At 37.9% G+C, this 19,455-nt stretch overlaps 3 protein-coding genes and 1 pseudogene across 4 annotated transcripts; 2 read left to right on the top strand and 2 right to left on the bottom strand.

Moving 5' to 3' along the window:
* Window positions 1-799: 799 nt before the first annotated feature.
* LOC137747109 (uncharacterized) lies at window positions 800-3,431 on the top strand (annotated as a pseudogene). Its single transcript, XR_015960173.1, has 8 exons — window positions 800-1,376; window positions 1,704-1,791; window positions 1,899-1,967; window positions 2,057-2,128; window positions 2,231-2,313; window positions 2,394-2,522; window positions 2,628-2,844; window positions 3,036-3,431. The product of XR_015960173.1 is annotated as an uncharacterized LOC137747109 (transcript).
* A 1,466-nt stretch (window positions 3,432-4,897) lies between these two features.
* LOC137746790 (3-ketoacyl-CoA synthase 11) lies at window positions 4,898-7,749 on the top strand. The gene is made up of 2 exons (XM_068486795.2): window positions 4,898-5,256; window positions 5,864-7,749. The coding sequence occupies exon 2, from the start codon at window positions 5,870-5,872 to the stop codon at window positions 7,403-7,405; it is 1,536 nt and encodes a 511-aa protein (XP_068342896.2). The 5' UTR covers window positions 4,898-5,256; window positions 5,864-5,869; the 3' UTR covers window positions 7,406-7,749.
* Window positions 7,750-8,032: 283 nt separating this feature from the next.
* On the bottom strand, window positions 8,033-10,236 carry LOC137746791 (putative histone H2A variant 3). The gene is made up of 2 exons (XM_068486796.2): window positions 9,925-10,236; window positions 8,033-8,608 (listed from the first exon to the last, which is right to left on the bottom strand). Exons 1-2 carry the CDS (start codon window positions 10,036-10,038, stop codon window positions 8,312-8,314), a joined length of 411 nt encoding a protein of 136 aa, XP_068342897.1. The 5' UTR covers window positions 10,039-10,236; the 3' UTR covers window positions 8,033-8,311.
* Window positions 10,237-11,006: 770 nt separating this feature from the next.
* LOC137747431 (uncharacterized) lies at window positions 11,007-14,760 on the bottom strand. The gene is made up of 7 exons (XM_068487538.2): window positions 14,031-14,760; window positions 13,496-13,631; window positions 12,859-12,940; window positions 12,168-12,343; window positions 11,887-12,024; window positions 11,668-11,807; window positions 11,007-11,435 (listed from the first exon to the last, which is right to left on the bottom strand). Exons 1-7 carry the CDS (start codon window positions 14,149-14,151, stop codon window positions 11,179-11,181), a joined length of 1,050 nt encoding a protein of 349 aa, XP_068343639.2. The 5' UTR covers window positions 14,152-14,760; the 3' UTR covers window positions 11,007-11,178.
* Window positions 14,761-19,455: the final 4,695 nt, after the last annotated feature.

The following is a 19,455-nucleotide window of genomic DNA, read 5'->3' on the forward strand; positions in this document are numbered from 1 at the left end:
AGTTCATTATTTTGTAAGCAATTATTTGTTTACAAATTTGAAAACGATTGGTTTGGACCTCCAACTGTTTACATCTTCCCATCTTGTCTAAAAATAAACATTACATATGGGTTCTTCCACTGGATGATATCCATTTTTAGACCTACCACTTTACCTAACACATGGGTTCCTCCACTAACAGTATTAAAAAATAATAATAAACCTTGCTTGATTTCAGATGGAGTTGCAATCACACCTGCAGAGAATTAGAAAATGGGTTGTTTGAATTTGGCTCCAATGGAGTATTTGGGGACGTTCAAACCTAGAGGTTTGAGGGCTTTCAGGAAAGCGCCGCCATGAGAGCATCTCACCAAGCTGGGTTTGGGTTCGGATGGGTTTGCTGGGATCGAGTTCGAAGAGAGGGAGGCTACGGGAGAGTGAAGGAGGGTAGACATTGGAATTAATGAAAAATAGGAGGGGTATTGTTGTCCAAAAAAATTATAAATTTGTATCCCATGGGCTGGAACAAGTCATTTCAAGGGTTAAGGTGGAACCAAAAAATGACTATAATTCGTTCCACGGGGCAACTCGTCCCAGTCAATTTGACGCACCAAACATAGTACGGAACATCTCGTCCCACTACGTTCCGTCCCGTCCCACGTACCAAACGCTACCTATATTACTACCATACAACGTCATCTCCAAATAAGGAAACCCCATTAACATAGTTTATACACTTAATGGAATTCTACTGTCCATATGTTGCCACATAAAGGCATTGGAGGCCATTCATTTTAGATGGGTCCTATAACTAAAGATCAGACGGCCAACACATCCATCCGGGATTCTGAATGGTAAGGTGGATGACACGTTTCAAAACTCAACACCAACCAATCAATTTTTGGCTAAGATTTCAAATGCCAAAACCAAAGTCCTGCATTCGACCAGAACTAACACAACCACCAGAACCTTAGCAGCTCAGCCACAAAATGATCAGCACAAAACTTTCAGACCAAATCTTCCGGCCATTAATCCCCGCCGCGTGTGTCAGTTTCCGGCGGCCGATAACCACTAAGTCCAAACTACTGCCCTACTCACGCCCTAAATCTTTGAAACTCAGACACTTACCCCAAAACTCCAAATGGGCTATTAGGCTAAGCTTAGTGGACCAAAGCCCACCAAAATCGACGTTTGACGTGGAACGGTTAGTAGGGTTTTTGTACGAGGATCTAGTTCATCTTTTTGATGATCAGGGAATTGATCGGACGGCGTGTGATGAGCGTGTGAAGTTCAGGTACCCAATCACCAAGCATGAGACTGTAACTGGGTACTTGTTGAACATAGCCTTCTTGAAGATTGTCTTCATGCCTAAGTTTCAGTTGCACTGGGTCAAACAGGTAACAGTTTTTGCTTGCTTAGTTGGTCACAACAGTATGTTTGCTTGTTTATACCTAAGTTCGAATTCTCTTCCACGTAATTAGTGTATATTAGAATATCGCTTTATAAAAAAACTAATGAAATGGTGTAACTAGCATTTTAGTTTTATCATTTTTTTTTGTTGGCTTTGTTAGGGCAGGCCAAATAACTAATTGAATTAGAGAAACAATACCTTCATTGAATTGGTACAGTTGAATTTTGCAATTAAGTATTCGTATTGATCACACTTGAATAATGCCACAATTTTATGTGGACTGTGCCTGGTTTTACTGGCAAAGTTGCTATAGACAGGACCATATGAAATCAGAACTGATCTTTACAGGAACCTCTGTCATGGGCATCAACCCAGAGACCGGGAAGTTCTGCAGCCATGTGGTAGGAACTCCCCTGTCTAATGTCATTATGTGTATTGATTTGGTAACCAGAGATGAATTGGTACTATCTACAACAACTTTAGTAATTCACCATCCTTTAATGTGTAGGACTTCTGAGATTCTATAAAGAAGAATGACTACTTTTCTTTAGAAGGTTTGTTGGATGTATTCAAGCAGGTACTGCAGTCTCATCATTCACTTGCAAAAACTTAAACCTTGAAAATTTGTTGAGATTCTTACCCTTTTTATATGTAAAACCTCTGCAGCTGAGGATTTACAAAACTCCAGACTTGGAAACACCCAAATATGACATACTAAAAAGAACTGCAAACTATGAGGTGTGTTTGCTTTTCCTCGAATGAGTCTTGTTGTATTCGTAAAAACTTAAAGCCACATTTGGTGCCTAGGATTATATTACCATGCATGTCTTGATTCCACAGGTAAGAAAGTATGCACCTTATGTAGTGGTAGAAGGATCAGCAGACAAGCTGTCTGGGTCAGCTGGTTTCGGTCATGTTACTGGGTGAGCGTTATCCCTAGCCAATCATGTTTTTCTTTTCTCGTTCTTCACTTAGTAGGATTTGGATGATGGAATCTGTTTAGGTACATCTTTGGAAAGAACTCGAAAATGGAGAAGATACCGATGACTACTCCCGTCTTCACTGAGGCATCTGATGCCGAACTTTCCAAAGTATCCATCAAAATATGTCTTCTACTGGACAAGGACATAAGCAGTTGAGATTCATTTTTTCATTGTAAAATCGCTATGCATTCATAAGCGATGAGGTTGTACTTTCATTCCATGTGAGCAGCTAATAACAAGAAAATATCTCTGCACAGCTTACCAGATCCCAATCAAGAAACAATTAGCTTGAAAAAGGTGGAAGAAGGCATTGCTGCAGTTGTGAAGTTCAGTGGGAAGCCTACCGAAGATATTGTTCGTGAGAAGGAGAAAGCACTGCGCGCTAGTCTGATCAGAGATGATCTCAAACCAAAGGAGGGTTGTTCGCTTGCTCTTTACAACGATCCAGGCCGGACTTGGAGCTTTATATTGGTATGTTGCAGTAACCTCAAAGCTCAATAGTTTTTAGAAATCACTAGTTATCTTATTACTATTTGCTCCATTTGGTTATAAATTAAGGCTGTTCTTATACTTTTGAAAATTGATTGTTCTTATGCTTTTGTTTTGCATTTTGAACTGACTTTCGACCTTTGAACTTGTATTGGGGTTGATCTGCATCGAAGAGGAATGAAGTGCTGATAGGGCTGGAAGAGTTCACATTGGACTAGCATATTGAACGTGTTCTTCGACAAACTCTTCCCATCGATCATTTTTCCCTACACGCACAATAAGAGTTTATTTTCGGCTAACAAGGTACCAAAAGAGTTTGATTTATAGAACTATGATCTGGTACCATGTAGAATTATGAGATTATATTCATATCTTAATGTACATATTTACACAAGCCAGTGACTTGAGACACAAGTAAGTTACTTGATTTATAAGAATACAAGTGACTTGAGATGCAGTAATCATATCCTAAGCATGGAATCCTTAGAGGATTCTCCCTCTGTAACATCTTCCCATTGATGGCTTCTATTGAATGAATATGTTCACATAGTCCTAACTTTTCCTTTGAATTGTGAATTATTTACAATTTACAGCTTCAACTTTCAAATCTTCTGGCAAATCTCAAAACGATTTGTGGGCCCAAACCATAAGAAAATGACTTTCACGCAACGAAGATGTTATATTATCAAGTCAAACATATATTATCACATGAAAAAGTTAAAACACATAACAATGCGTAATTGGTTTGAGATATTGTCACAATAACGTCAGTCTAGTCTCGAACAATGAGCCCTATGAGGCAAATATGTGACCTTTGGACTTTTGACAATTGGAAAAGGCACAAGCAGACATACCTGTGCTTAATGCCTAAAGCCAGGTGCAACTACAAGTTCCCCAAAATGCCAACCCAAGCCGACAAAGTCGGTCACATTTCCATTCAACTGCTGACAAAGGATGCTTCATCTGTTATAATCATAAAATCAAAGTAGTTTCAAAAGCATTTATAAACCAACAAATTTAGAACTTTCTGATTGCATTTACACGTATACTATAAATCATTCCTAGGTAGCTCATGGATGGAAGAACAACTTACATGATAAATGTCCGCCTTCACTTAGCGTTCTGTGTCAAATAAGATGTGTGGACAAAAATTTACAGATATTTTATTAGCACAAAACGTTTATGAAATTATAAGAATATACTCGTGCCATATAAATTATTATCCACGAATGAAAATAAAGAACAACTTCGCACGTGAGTCCCATGACAACTTAGTCTTCCAGTAATGCCATGTGGCATGAGAGAGATGGAGAGGGAGACAGAGAGACAAAGACAGGGAGGTGTATCCATGTGACCGACTCATCAGCCCTTATAGTAATTAAGATGAAAAGAATGAACAAAGCGAAGTAAACAACTTGACAAAGTCGAATGAAATTTAATATCTGACATAGTCGAATGAAATTTAATATCCTGTAAAGGGCCTTGAGCTTTGTACTCGACGCCTCACGACTGCCGGTGCAATGTGATTCTCAAAAACATACGGTTACCTTATAATACCAACGATTTAATAATTTTTTTTTTCTTCACTTATAAAAAAAAAATTTGAAGTTTAACTTATATAGATGACGACGATATATTTGACTCATTATATGACCTAGCCCCGTATCCTTTTCGATTTCATTTTTTTATTTATCATTTGGGTAGGAATAAACCTATTCACAAAATGTGAAACATGGTTCATGAGTTTCAAGTATTTATGCATGCTTACATCTTTTTATTAATAAATTGTTCATAACAATTCTGATTCCAATTATAATATAAGTAAACAGTAATACCAAAAAACATTTCATATTGATAAGAACATATGTGGTTACATTTCACATTAGTAATTCAAAGCAAACAAGATAAAATTAGAAAAATTGGAAATCAAAATCCAAGAAGAACTCTTCCAACACACAACACGACAAATTACGGAAATTTCTTTGGGTTGAGAAAATCAAACAAAAAAATCCAAACCAATCCAACGGAGAGAGATTAAAAAAGAAAAACTTGATAAGAAGATTATGATGTTGAAAGTTGCCGCTTTCATGGCTTCTCCTCCTCCGCACCACCTCTTTATTTAAACCTTAAATTAATTAGTAATACACAACTCACCTGACCTGTCTCTCCAGTTGCACTCCCTAATTATAGTCTAATCCCCATTTAACATTTTTCAAATTAGTTTCTTGTTTCTTACCGTTTGGACCTCGCACGTTATCCTCTCTCTCTGACTCTGTCAAATTTCTCTCTCTCTCTCTCTCTCTCTCTCTCTCTCTCTCTCTCTCTCTCTCTCCATTTCTGTTTGGCTTCTGTGGTGGCATTCTGAGATCTGGTGGTGGGATCCGACGATCAAAGGTGAGTTTTATCATCTGGGTTTTGCCTCAATGTGGATGGTTTTTGCTTTTTGCTGTGAAATTTGATTCGAATCTTCGAAAAGATTAATGCTTCATGTAAATCTGCATCTGGGTTTTGTGTGTTTATCGTTAATCTTTGAAAAAGTTCAATGCTTGATGTAAATCTGCATATGGGGTTTGTGTGATAATTTTGTCTGAAAAAAAAAATTTCTGTAGTAAATTCTGATTTGGGATTACTTTGTTGGCGGTAAATTTAATCTGCAAACGATAAGAAAAACAAAAAGTTTGGAACTTTCCCGAATCAAACTCTGAAGCTTTTATTTTAGTCCTTGGATGCAGGAGCCTAAGTTTTTGCTTTCACTTTTTTTTTTTAGTAGACAAGGTGATTTATAGGTGTAAATCAAACGTTTCTTTGTAGTGGCTTATAAACGTTAGAGAAATGGTGTATTTTTAAGGATTTCTGGCCCAATTTCTATTGAAAATTTGTTCGAATTGAGTCGTGTTGAAGTATATTGTGATACCTTTGCTCTTGTGCTTTTAGAAATTGACTGATATTATGATCTTGAGGTCATTTGATCTGATCCATTTTGTTGTATATTATCTATCAGGGAAAAATGGCAGACCCGAAACCTGACACACCCTTGATCCCACCATCCTCGTCAAGAAACCTCCCCGACTTCAAAAATTCAGTTAAACTGAAATATGTGAAGCTTGGGTACCATATTCTCATCACCCATGGAATGTACCTCTTTCTTTCCCCTCTTGTTGTCGTTATCGCTGCCCAGATTTCAACATTTTCTCTCAAGGATCTTTATGATCTTTGGGAGCATCTCCAGTACAACCTGATTTCAGTGATTATCTGCTCGACTCTCCTTGTTTTCCTATCCACCGTGTACTTTGTCACCCGCCCTCGCCCGGTGTACCTTGTTAACTTTTCGTGCTACAAGCCAGAAGAATCTCGAAAATGCACAAAAAAGATTTTCATGGAACAGTCTCAGATGACTGGTACATTTACAGAGGACAATCTTCAGTTCCAGCGGAGGATCCTTGAGAGATCCGGCCTTGGTGACTCGACTTACCTTCCAGAGGCAGTTCTCAACATTCCTCCAAATCCGTCAATGAAAGAAGCTAGAAAAGAAGCCGAGGCTGTGATGTTTGGTGCCATTGATGAGCTTTTTGCTAAGACAGCTGTTAAACCTAAGGACATTGGAATCTTGATTGTGAACTGCAGCTTGTTCAATCCAACCCCGTCTCTTTCTGCCATGGTTATCAATCATTACCAGCTTCGAGGGAACATAGTCAGCTATAATCTTGGTGGGATGGGATGCAGCGCAGGTCTGATCTCGATCGATCTTGCTAAAAATCTTCTTCAGGTGCATCCCAACTCCTATGCACTGGTTATCAGCATGGAGAACATCACCTTGAACTGGTACTTTGGAAACGACCGCTCAAAGCTTGTCTCAAATTGCTTATTCCGGATGGGAGGGGCAGCTATATTGCTTTCCAACAAAAGCTCAGACAAAAGAAGGTCCAAATACCGATTGGTTCATACTGTTCGCACTCACAAAGGTGCTGATGATAAGTGCTTTAGCTGTGTTACCCAAGAAGAAGACGATAACGGGAAGATTGGTGTTACTTTATCAAAGGATCTGATGGCAGTAGCAGGCGATGCTCTAAAGACCAACATCACCACATTGGGGCCTCTTGTTTTGCCAATGTCCGAACAGCTGCTTTTCTTTGCGACATTGGTTGGGAGGAAACTTTTCAAGATGAAGATCAAACCATACATCCCGGATTTCAGGCTAGCTTTTGAGCATTTCTGTATCCATGCTGGAGGGAGAGCAGTCTTGGATGAATTGGAGAAGAACCTGCATCTATCCGATTGGCATATGGAGCCATCAAGGATGACACTCCACCGATTTGGAAACACCTCAAGCAGCTCTCTTTGGTATGAATTAGCTTACACAGAAGCCAAGGGAAGGATGAAGAAAGGAGATAGAACATGGCAGATAGCTTTCGGATCGGGATTCAAGTGCAACAGTGCTGTGTGGAAGGCTCTTAGGAGCATAAACCCAGCAAAGGAAAAGAACCCATGGATGGATGAAATTGATCGGTTCCCAGTCGATGTTCCAAGGGTGTCAACCTTCTAATTTGAAGCAATATTTCCCATTTTTATGCCGCCAGATTTAGGTGGCTTTTGCTAGCGTTCTTTCTGTCTGGAGGTCTTAGAATTGGTTTTCTTTGCTTTGCCATTTCTGGAGGTTCTAGGAAGTTGATTGTTTCTTTTAGGGCAGATGTTTGGTGGTTTAGGGTGGAAAGATCGCAGCCAAATTTCACTTATAAGGGGATTGTCTGAGTATTGGTGTTTTTAGGTCATTAAATTCGAGCATTTCGAATTAGGATTCGGGGTTGTGGAATGGTTAACATGTTGTAAATCATAATTTGGATGGAATTGAAAGTTTGTACTAATTCAATTTAACCCTCTTTGTTTTGATTGTTTATGTTATCTTTGGTGTGAGGTTTGCTTGTTTTTAATTGTTCTGGCATAGAACAGTCATAGCGTTTTCTGCAGAAGCACTTGTGAATTCATTTCCAAATGCTTTTCCAAGAAGCACTTGGATTTTAGCAGAAGTTTCAACAATTTTATGTAAAGAAAATCACTTCTACTAAAAACGCTTGTGAGGACAAGCACTCGACTAAAAGTCCAAAACGGGCACTTAAAAGGTCTTCATTTTTCACCTCATGGCATATGAAAAGTGCAACTCGAAGTTCTAACGGGCAAACGAACAGCATCAGGAACCAAATTCATGCAAATCACAGATTGGTACATCTCTTTATCAACAGGTTGTCCGAACATGTCTCTGATACAATCATGACAATGTCGCACGATAACCCGATTTCTAAAAGCACGCCTAAGATTGTTGGACAATGACAGACAGAATCTAGAAGATTAAGAAGCCGAAACAACAAATTAAGCGTGTCATTAAAGTCGCCAAGAGACTCTGTTCCTTGCAGAAACTTGGCACTCTTCCGCAGCTGTAGTCCCTTTTTATTAGCTACTCCTTGGTCGACTTGTTGATAAGTGACTTGTGGATGTGAGGGATCACACCTCCACCAGCAATGGTTCCTTTGATGAGGGTGTCGAGTTCCTCGTCACCACGAATAGCAAGCTGCAAATGCCTCGGAGTGATACGTTTCACCTTGAGATCCTTGCTCGCATTGCCTGCCAACTCTAACACCTCAGCGGTGAGATACTCCAAGATCGCTGCAGAATAAACTGCGGCAGTTGCTCCCACTCTCCCATTAGCTGTGGTCCTTAACTTCAGAAGACGGTGGATTCGACCCACAGGGAACTACAAATATATAACACATTAGTAAATGGCAGTATCGACAAACAAACTTTCCAGCCTCTAGTTATAAAAATCCAACAAATGAGGGGATAAAACAAAAATACGAAAGAAAGAATGAATACGGAACAGGGTTACAGTCCAGACAAACAATTCACTTGAGAATGCCGTCATCTACCCACGAACCACCAAAAAGTAAACCAATATAACAGAAATATGAACCATGAAGGACGACTAATAGTATCAAAGAACCTTAGGATACAGATCAATGGACAATTGCAAGAGCAAGAGAAACTCTAAGTCCAAAGCACTGTGAAAGAAACTACAAAACTATAGGTGTGGGCCAACGTTTTTGAATACTCTCCTCATGTATGGAAATTACTTTAGTACGAGAGAGACCAACAGATGGAATTCAACAAAAAGTTACAGGTCGCAGTTGCAGGTATATAAACTCAGGATCTCCCCCTCTCTAATGCCATGATAAGTTTTGTTGGATTTTACAACTATTCCTATAGCTTAAGACATGGGAATATGAGTGAAGTACCGTATTTATGTTCTAATACATTCTATATCTCAATCCAAGAGAGCAAATATGTCTATGAATAATAATACAAACTAACACAGCGATTAAGTTAGGCGAGTTGTAAGTGATGTTACGAGTGAGGAGGCATTCAAGAAGAAAATTTTTATTTCGGACATTCTCTAATCCAACCAGATAGCAAGAAACCATGAAGAGAAAGCTGTTTATTCTAAATTCCAACACACCACCTTTCCGAAACATATCATCCCCAAAAAACTATCTTCCAAAGTTAAACTAGCTACGTATCGATGCCCTCACTACTACCATGGTTCAAAGCTCGATTCCAATACTCTCGTGCGAGATTTCCAATTCCTTCCACAAGCCATATCAAATTCAAAATCTTACATTCTCTATATTACACCTAGCATTTTTACGGTTCTTTCCACTAACCCGGGCTTATTGTAAAGAACCAAATCCGATTTATAACTCATTCCATCCACATCCTAAAGGAACCCGACTAAACAAAACTAAATGGAAACCAAGAACACACTGTTTTTGCCACAAAAATAAAATCTTCAGCTACATGATTCCGCTTCCCAAAACATGAAACCCCAACAGTTGAAGTGATAACATTTACCGCCAAAAAAAAGCAAAACCCGAGTCAAATTTCCTTCCTTTTGTCCTCTTTATTTCACAAATTTACTCAAAACTCCTCTCTCAACAGGAAAAAACCCAGATAATCTCAAAACCCCAAACACCAAAATCAGAAAATCGAAAAGGGGTAAAGAAGTAAAATAACAACCTGAAGGCCGGCGCGGGAGGAACGAGAGATGGGTTTCTTCTTGTCCTTGTCTTTGCCGCCGCTGTTGGTGGCGGTCTTGCCCATAATCAGCCCCTTCGCGCCCTTCCCCGACATCTTTTCCCGCGAAAAGTAACGGATAACGGATTTTCGCCGAGGTTTTATTTATGGGGGAGATTTTAAATCGGATTTTATTCAATGATTTGATTGAAAATAAATATAAAAAAATCTATCTCTAAAAGCACTCTCTCTCGTTTCTGGTCTCTCCCTAAACCAACACGCAAACGTAATCGCGATTCGCAAATGGTCGGCCAGTCCTTTGGAACCAGCCTACTTATATCCCTCTTTGACCAATTAACCCTCGCACTTTTCTCTATTTACGACCTGTACTTTTTTCTTTTTCTTTATTTTTTTTAATTATTTATCTTTGAGATAATTTTATTTAAGCTTTTTAGTCAAAATAATTCTCATGACATAATTCCTTATTTTGATCCCTAGCAATGATAATTAACTTGTAAAAAAAAAAAAAAATAATAAAAGACAACAAAAATCTATAAAAGTGATCATGAATTCATCCACTGTAAATCATTTTGGTTATTCTATGAAAAATCTGTCAATATCCTCGTTAAGTGAAGGGGTTGATTTAACAAAAACACCCTTAAAATGATGGTCACTAGTCGCTCATGTGACAATTTAACAAGAATATTGACAATTTTATTCATGGAATGATCAAAATGATTTACAGTAAACAAACTTAAGAACCATTTCTATTGATTTTTATTGTCAGGTTCTATCGATTTTAAACACTATGTCAAACTCACGAGCTATTTTAAATAAAAAGCCCTTTATTTATGTCTTATTTTTTTTCAGGCTGGTGGATTTTTCTCCCGGATTATACCTCCGGTCACTGATTAGACAAAATCCAGGTAATTTAGTGGCGAAATTGAAGTTTCAGATATTAAATTGAGTTACAGCCTTCTAGGGACACAGGCCAAACACAAAATTCCAGGTTTCTTAGGTTTATCAGTTTCGGAAGCGATCCGATCATCGTCTTGCATGTACAAATGACTATAACAGAAAAGGGATGATATGCAGTAACGATTCATTTGTCCGGTCGATGTTTCGGTAACGAAAAACAGTGAGCTAAAAGTTGTACAAAAATTCTTGTTTTAGTCTGTCTATGTAATGAAGTAATCAAACTAGGATGGATAGATCTCAAATATGAAAGGCATTGGCTACATATACTCTTGGACCACTTCACTCGTTCACCGCTGCCTCTTCCTTCTCTTTCGCTTTTCCCTCTTCTGTGATGTGGAACCCCTCGATCTTGTGAGAAACCTCTTCTGGGGGTACCTTCACCTTTCCAACTGACCCATTAGCCTCAGCTTCATCTGGAGTCAAGGGCCCGGTCTGCCATATTCTAATGGTGCCATCTTCAGATCCTGAGGCGTATGATTCCCCTCCTGGCGAGAATCGCAAACAGTGAACTGGACCGTGGTGACCCTTGTTGCATGCTGCATCCAGATACAAATGGATTAACTGAGGGTTCATAATAAGAAACACAATACAATATCCGAATGATTACAACAACACATGACAGAATGTAAGAGTTTAACCTACAAGGACTATGACTAGAAGGATTCGGATACCGTTAACTATTAGTATTGGAGTTAAATTTAACCCTTGGACTCGGCCATACAAAGGAACTGCAAATTCACTTAAAACGGATTTTTTTGGAACACATACCGATCTCTTCACCAGTATGGAAATCAAATACATGAACCCACATGTCTTCTCCCCCGGCAATGAACTTGTTCCCGAACTTTGGTTCCAGCGAAGCTGATTCTACTGTGCATGGCATGTTGTAGCTCTTCACCAACCCAAAGCTGGAAAACAAGTAGATTATCATAAGTCGTCCAGGTAGAAACTCTACCAAAATTCAGAACAACAAAACTGATAACTTACTAATTTGCATCCCAAAACTTCACAGTAGACCCATCAGCAGTAGAGATATAACGACCATCTTGACTCACTTCAGAACTGGTCACAGATGATTTGGTTTCAAGCGTTTGAACTATTTTACCGGTTCTTACATCCCATAATCTGTAAATTCACCGGTCACTACCAAGTTAGTAAAGAATGAAGTAAACATTATTCGTTTAAAGAACTGTATGTGTGCAATGTAAGAGACTAAAAACTATATCAAATGTAACTTTAACATAAGATGGTTTAACAGGCATGCATACCTGACACCTCCCATATCAGTACAAGAACTTAGTATGGTCTGGTCACTGTGGAGCCATGCAGCAGTTCTGACTGAACCAGGAGATTTATCCACTTCTCTTGGAGGAGCATCTGGACGATTCAAATCATATATACGAATAACTTTCTCTACTCCTCCAGTAAGCAAAAGGTGTGTATCCTGATACCATATGAATATATTTGGTCAATCGATACTCATATTGATAAGAACCAAATGAGCTTAAAAAATACAAGGCAAAAGGATCCAAATATTTAATGTTACAGCACCCATTAAACCAGTTTCCTTTCGGGCATGAAATCTCAGAAATTATGGAATCCGAACCAACATTAACCATATTGGAGACCACAAATAATCATACAACTTAAGATCGTGATACCTTACAAGTTACAACCACGCTTGGTAGGTGAAACATAAAAAAGTCTAGCATTATTTTAAAAATCCCCTCTTACCCCAGGATAATACTAACCCCGAATCAGAAAACATTAAGAGTAAAAAAGATAGCTACTTTGAGAGAAGACAATATGTATAACAAGTGCAAGTATGATTGGATATACTGGAATATATCCATTACATTTCATATATCACATTTACCTTGCAACATGAAACTTCCACAGCAGATAAGATTCTAGAAACAGAATTTCACACTTTTCATATGATGATGACAAGAGAAATACCTCTGCGAAAGCACAGGCTCGAACAATGTGCTTGTGTTCAAATGAGTGTAGAACATCTCCTGTTAATGCATCCCAAACTTTCCTGCATATAAATTTGATGCACAAAATAAAATCAACTTTTGATCAAACTGACTACAACTTAATTGACTAAACAAGCAATGACAGGAGAATGGCTGCTCTGGTGAGAGAAACACAATGTATAAACATTATTAACCTACTTAATTGTAGAAGGTATCACTGCCCATCATTACTTATGAAAATAGATATGTCAGATATGGGATATGTTATAGAGAACCAAGATTGAGATGTCCGACGTTAAGGTAAGGAATTTAGCAAGCACAAAAGCCACTTAAAACTTGGGAAACATACCTTATATAAGCAACGATAAGAAGAATACATGAGTGAAGAATGAAAGAAATATAAAGAAAAAATAAAAGAAACTGAGCGGATACTACAGAAATCCTTGACAATTGATTATATAATCAGGTATATTCAAAATTTTAAGGTAAAAGCACACAAATTTACAAGCAAAACTTTAATCAAAACAGTGCATTAAACTCATTAAAAGAAACAAGAAAAGCAACTGATTGTCCATCTAGGAATGGAAAAGTACAGAACTATAAGGGTTAAGACATACGCAGAGAAATCTGCAGAAGCAGTTGCTGCACGCAGGGCGTTGGTATCCAAGCAGCAACTCCACACTGCGCCTTTATGCCCTTCAAATGTTCCAACCCAATCTCCAGTCTCTCCATTTCTCAGCATGGGACTCGAATCTAATCAACACAATTAAAACCTCAGATATAATCTCCCATCAAAACAACTTCAAAAGAATACCACAATATCTAAGAGCACTCGTGAACATTAAGATGTCACATTCTAAAGCAGGAAATATTTGTTTCAGCTGTGCCATATATCCTAATAACACGATTCACCAGATTTTCACAGCAATGACAATTAACCATGTAAAGTATCGAGGTTCAACAAAAACACAGAAATTACAGTAATTTGCAGCTAAACAGTAACACCGAAAATAAGAACCCAATGCCAGTTCAACAAATCATATATAAAGCAATTAACTTGCACATTCAAACAGATAGATATACAGCAAATCACACAGTAATGAAGCAATAATTCAAACCCCATATAAAAAATCAATCGTTATCGATACATACCCTTACTGGCACTGATGAGAAAGAACCCATCAGGAGTAACCGGACTGTAAAACAGATCCACCACCGGACGCGAATGACCGTGGCAGACCAACGGAACCGCCACCTTCTTCTTATTATCCATCACTCACAAGCTAAATTTAAATAAAAATAAACAAAAAAAATATCCCAAAAGTAAATATGTTTTAATTTTTCTTGATCCGTATCCCAAAACTTCAAAATCCAAAAGAACCCTAACCCTAAAAGTATTCAATTTCGGTATACAGATTGGAACCGGAATCAAAAGATGTTAACTTGGGAAAATTGTACAGGACGATGGAGCGAGAAATTGGCGGTATTTTGAAACAGGTGGGAAATTGAAAGGAAGAATCCACACCTCCTAACCCTCGAAACAACAATGGCTCTGACTGAATCAAAATCTAAAATTTAGGGGAAATTACAGGAAGAAGACGACCTTAATTTTGAAGAAAATAATAATAATTTAATCTAAAAAGAAAACTGGAAATGTTAGACGAAGAAGAACAGAGCTGGTGTGAGACTAACGAAGGGCTAGGCGCAAGAGCAAGTTCGGCCATTGGGTCTGGATTTTATAGGTTGAGCTTTTTGGGCTTGTTTTGGGTCCGTTTCTGGGCTTTGGATCTCGGTGGTGTGTTTCTTAGGGAAAATATTTGTTGATTATGCACATGAATTTTAGAGTGACGATGCATTAAAGATTAGATTATGATTTATCGTCACGTGTGTAATCGATTGATCGTAGCATTATTATTATGAAAAACTTAAATTTCAAGCATGCGAGATACTAAAATGACGTTTCTTTTATTAATTTAGCAAATGAGTATAATCAATTGAAATGGAGTTTCGAAATACTCCTTGACAACTAACAATTTAACCTACTAATGCTATAGTTTGTAAAGAAAAAGGGTCCGATATTCATCCATTCGTCTGTAGGAAGCGTTATCTCTGCCTCTCGAAATTGAAATTCGTACCAAACGCCTTCATCAAAGAAAACTAACATGGCGGACGGTCTCCGGAACGCAGCTGGCATCAGCAACAATAAGAAGAGACTCCTGTTTTCAAAAAGTCCTCTCCCATCCATAGACTGCGAAGCGTTACTGAATGCGAGAAGAGAGGGAGAGGGATTCAGGCATTGCAATCATGAGTTACCAATTGAGTGGTGCCCAGAAGGTTACAAATTCCTGAAGCGATTGTGCCAATATCAGCACCTGTACAGATCATATCTGCCTCGGAGGAAGGTTGAGTTTTGATGTGTGTGCCATAAACGGAAGCAACTATGTAACATACGTTCCAGAGGATGAGGCATGCACGGTTGTTTGGAGCATGCTCACAAAAAGTTATCCGTTGCTTCTTTGGAGCATGTTCACAAAGCGTATTCGCCCACGTGCATTTGAAGCATGATGCAGTTACGAAATCAGAGACCTTAGTTTCTCGGGCAACCGGCGTCTTTGACCACCAGACCTTTATTTGATGACTAAAATCATCCCAACCCTACATTGTGTCTGCAATAGCATGTACATTTAATAAGACAAAAGGTTGTGCAAGAGTTTATTTTGGCCTTTTTCAATAGGCTTTTTATCATCAATGGTCTCTGAGATTGATCAAACTCATCATTTTGATCTCTCGATTTCAAAATCAATCAATGTCGTTCCTGACTTTCACCACCGCATATCAATTTGGTCTTTCCGTTTAGATTCCGTCAACTATATCTGTTAGTTTGCATGTGGAACCCACAAATCCAATAAAATTACGACACATGAATTACACAAAATAATAGTTTTTATCACAAATGATCCTTGACATTGATCAAGCTCCTCATTTTGGTCCATGAGTTTCAAAAATCAATAAATTTGGTCCCTGATTTTCACTACTGCACATTAATTTAGTCATTCCATTAAAATTTCGTAAATATTTTTTTGTTAGTGTGATAATATGGTTGCACTGGTCCAATCATATGCCGCCACATGAATTAATTATAAAAAAATATATATTTTTTTAAGATTTAAAACTAAAAGTACTAGAAGAAATTAAAAACAAAAAAAAAAAGGAAAAAAAAAAGACATCATCGTCTTCATCTAGGTATGCTAAAAAAGACAAGGAACACACTATGACACCACTAAAGATCTTGTCCTCTGTGAACTCACTTCTAGGGGTGGGCACGGTGCGGTTCGGTGCGGTTCCACCCCTAAATTGGAACCGGAACCGAAATATATTAACGGTTCGATTCGGTTCGGTTCCACTTAAATTTATGACTAGAACATTACGGTTCGGTCTACATCGGTTCCGATTCGGTTCTTGCCGGTTTACGGTTCCTAATAATAAATTATTTGAACACTAAATCATTATGCATTCAAATACATCTTCTAAAACTGATTACATAAAGTTGCATACAACACATCTTTTTTAATGCAAATGTCTTTGGTAGTGGCACCAAGTCAACAAAAAAAGACAACTAAAATACATATGCACTGGTCAATCAGTCAACAAACAAAAAAATGATGAGACAAATTGCAAGTTTTCAGACTTCAGAGAGCAAGCAAGAAGCAGCAGCTCATGTACACAATTTTTCAACCTATTATACCATGACATGTGTGTGTATATATAATTTATTTATTTATTATTAATAAAACAGTTCGGTTCGGTTCAGCCGGTTCTTGGTCATTCGAAACCAGAACCGGAACCGGTTTGAACGGTTCGGTTCGGTTTTTCACTCAAAGTTGACTTTTCTGGTCAACACGGTTTTTTTCGGTTTTTTTTCTTACAGTTCGATGCGGTTTTGCGGTTTGGCGGTTTTTATGCCCACCCCTACTCACTTCTCATTTTCTCTAGTTGGTTATAATCCTATTGAATTTGGATTCGATTTTATCGAATTTAGATTGAATCTTATTTTCCAATCGAGATTGTGGGATGCGAGAGAAAATGTCAGCGCCGAATACTCGTCAGTTGATTCACTCTAAAAAAATTAGTTTCTTATTGTTAATCCACTTAGTGCCATATGATTGGACTAGTGGGACCACATCAGCACACTAATAAAAAATATTGATGAAATTTTAATGGAAGGACTTTATTGATGTGCGATTATAAAAGTCAGGGACCAAATTTATTGATTTTCGAAACTTAGGGACTAAAATGAGGAGTTTGATCAATGTTAGAGACCATTTGCAATAAAAACTCTTCTTTTGTGTAATCCACGTGTCACCATTTTATTGGATTTGTAAGTCCCACATGCAAACTAACAGAAATAGTTGATGGAATCTAAATGGAAGAATCAAATTGATGTGTGGTAGTGAATGTTAGGGACGACATTTATTGATTTTGAAAGTGAAGGACCAAAATGATGAGTTTAGTCAATCTCAAAAACTATTTGTGATAAAAACTCTTTTCAATATCATATGTTTTCTACGTAAGTTTATTTTCTTCTCTTATTCAATAACAAATCGAAAATAAAAAAAGCCAAAAACCCCAAAATCCAAAACCTCCCAAAGTCGCTGACCTAGCCTTTGGCTTTGCGATTAGTGGCAGCCCTTTTTTTCCTCTGTTTTTTTTTTTTTCCTTCTCTTCTTCTCTATTCCTTTTCTATGTTTCCTTCTGAGCTATGTCTCAGATCTCTGAGCTTTTGGCTTAGTTTTCTCTCCTCTAAATGCCTACCCATTTTTCCCCTCCCCACCGCACCCTTCTGTCCTTCCTCTCATTTCCTCCCCATCTTTTCCAACACATAATCAAGAATTAGGTCTTAGAATGTTGACTCCATCTTGACTCAAGACCCTTCAGTCTTAGCCCACTGCCGATTCGGCTTGCCGAAAAAATTGGGCAAAGTATGGAATGATTCACGTGGAACAGTGGTGTCTTACACACCCCCTTTGCCCTCCCATTCCTCCTTTTATGTTTTGTGACTTTTCATACAGGTGTGGTTGTGGATGTTGTGTTTCTTGGTGGATTGATTCAGCTCAATACTCTCAGAGCTAGTTTGTTGTTCGGGTGCTCTTTTCGGTTTGGGGCGTTGTTTTCCTTCACGGAGGACGTTGTGGCGACGGTGGAAGCGTGCATTTGCTACTTTTGCTTTAGGATTCCTTTTCATTTGTTGTTTACTATTGCCTATGAGCCTAAGTTTACATGGGCCTCCCACCTTGTCTTGACTTGGGATGTTGCTCTCAATTTACGTGTCTGCCTACTTTCTTTTTTTTTGCTTTGTTTATGTTGGGTTTGTGTTTGGTTTGGACTTAAGTCCATCTATCACAATTTGTAATTCTCTCTTTCATTAATGAAGCCCCTTTTGTCCAAAAATAAAATAAAAAGTAAAGAATTTTTCTCAAGTTTTTGGTGTTCGAGAATTCTCCGTATGAATAACCGTTTGTGATCTCTTTACTCTATTACTTCCACAATGTCAATTACATACTTGATTCATTCATCGATGACAAACACCGCTTAAGAGAGTCACTCTATAATTTCTCACAAAGAGTGTTTGTGAAAGCAAGTACAAGAAATAACGATTCCGTATGTTATTTTCTTTTTTGGATAGATTACCAAATTTGTTTAAAAATGAATTAGCTGGGGTGTTCTTTTCTTCAACCGTCCACTTTTTTCGTAGTTGTAGCATGTGTATCAAAGATAAGATAATCCAATATTTCATGGGTTGGTTTGCAGTTGGTACATCAGTTCTGGTCATCCCTCCAATTTTTCTTGCTTTGACTCTGGAGAGGTCCATAGATCTAGATATAGTCTCGCCCATGGATAGAGAAAAAGTACAGGCTTTAGCGCGCTACGGCTTATGCAGTTGATCGAATTAGATAGCCCTTCAGCATGTGTATTTTTTTATAAAAATAATGAGTCTATCTTCGTGCTACGACTTATGCAGTTGATCGAATCAGATAGCCCTTCAGCATGTGTTTTTTTATTTATAAAAATAATGAGTCTATCTTCGCATGGGTTGAACGATTATTATGATCAAATGTTTTGAAAATGGCAAGAGGGGGTGTATGATCCTTTATCTTGTGTCATTGGTGATGTAGGTTAGACATGAGAAATTAAAATTTCATTTTATTTCTATTCGATCGGGTGTTCTATACGCTATAATAGGTTTTGACTCCACGGTCTTGATAATCAATTTGGTTGAGGTTTTATATATATATATATATATATATATATATATATATATATATATATATATATATCAAACAAACCTATTATATATATATATATCAAACAAACCACAAATTTAACCACTATGGAGTGACCCGGTGGATAGGACGAATTTCAAGCCCGTATTTCACATGGTACGTTCTGAGTTCGATTTTAGGTGCGTGTGAATCACACGATGGTGGTTAAGGAGAGACTGAAATGCCTCTATGATCTATGAGTATTCTTAGCTCCCAAAAAGGTAAACTACCGTAGTAAAGCCAAAAAAAATAAAAAT

This window comes from Pyrus communis, chromosome 2 (genome assembly GCF_041283825.1).
Source record: "Pyrus communis isolate YQ-2024b chromosome 2, ASM4128382v1, whole genome shotgun sequence".
NCBI lineage: Eukaryota > Viridiplantae > Streptophyta > Magnoliopsida > Rosales > Rosaceae > Pyrus > Pyrus communis.

Bases quoted from the DNA above. Each gene is read 5' to 3' on its own strand.
- LOC137746790 (XM_068486795.2), top strand. From the start codon at position 5,870: ATGGCAGACCCGAAACCTGACACACCCTTGATCCCACCATCCTCGTCA.
- LOC137746791 (XM_068486796.2), bottom strand. From the start codon at position 10,038: ATGTCGGGGAAGGGCGCGAAGGGGCTGATTATGGGCAAGACCGCCACC. The intron at 8,609-9,924 runs GTTGTTATTTTA...ATATATTTGTAG, and splicing joins CCTCCCGCGCCGGCCTTCAG to TTCCCTGTGGGTCGAATCCA.
- LOC137747431 (XM_068487538.2), bottom strand. From the start codon at position 14,151: ATGGATAATAAGAAGAAGGTGGCGGTTCCGTTGGTCTGCCACGGTCAT. The intron at 12,344-12,858 runs GTATTTCTCTTG...ATATGGTATCAG, and splicing joins GAGCCTGTGCTTTCGCAGAG to GATACACACCTTTTGCTTAC. The intron at 12,025-12,167 runs GTATGCATGCCT...GTGAATTTACAG, and splicing joins ACTGATATGGGAGGTGTCAG to ATTATGGGATGTAAGAACCG.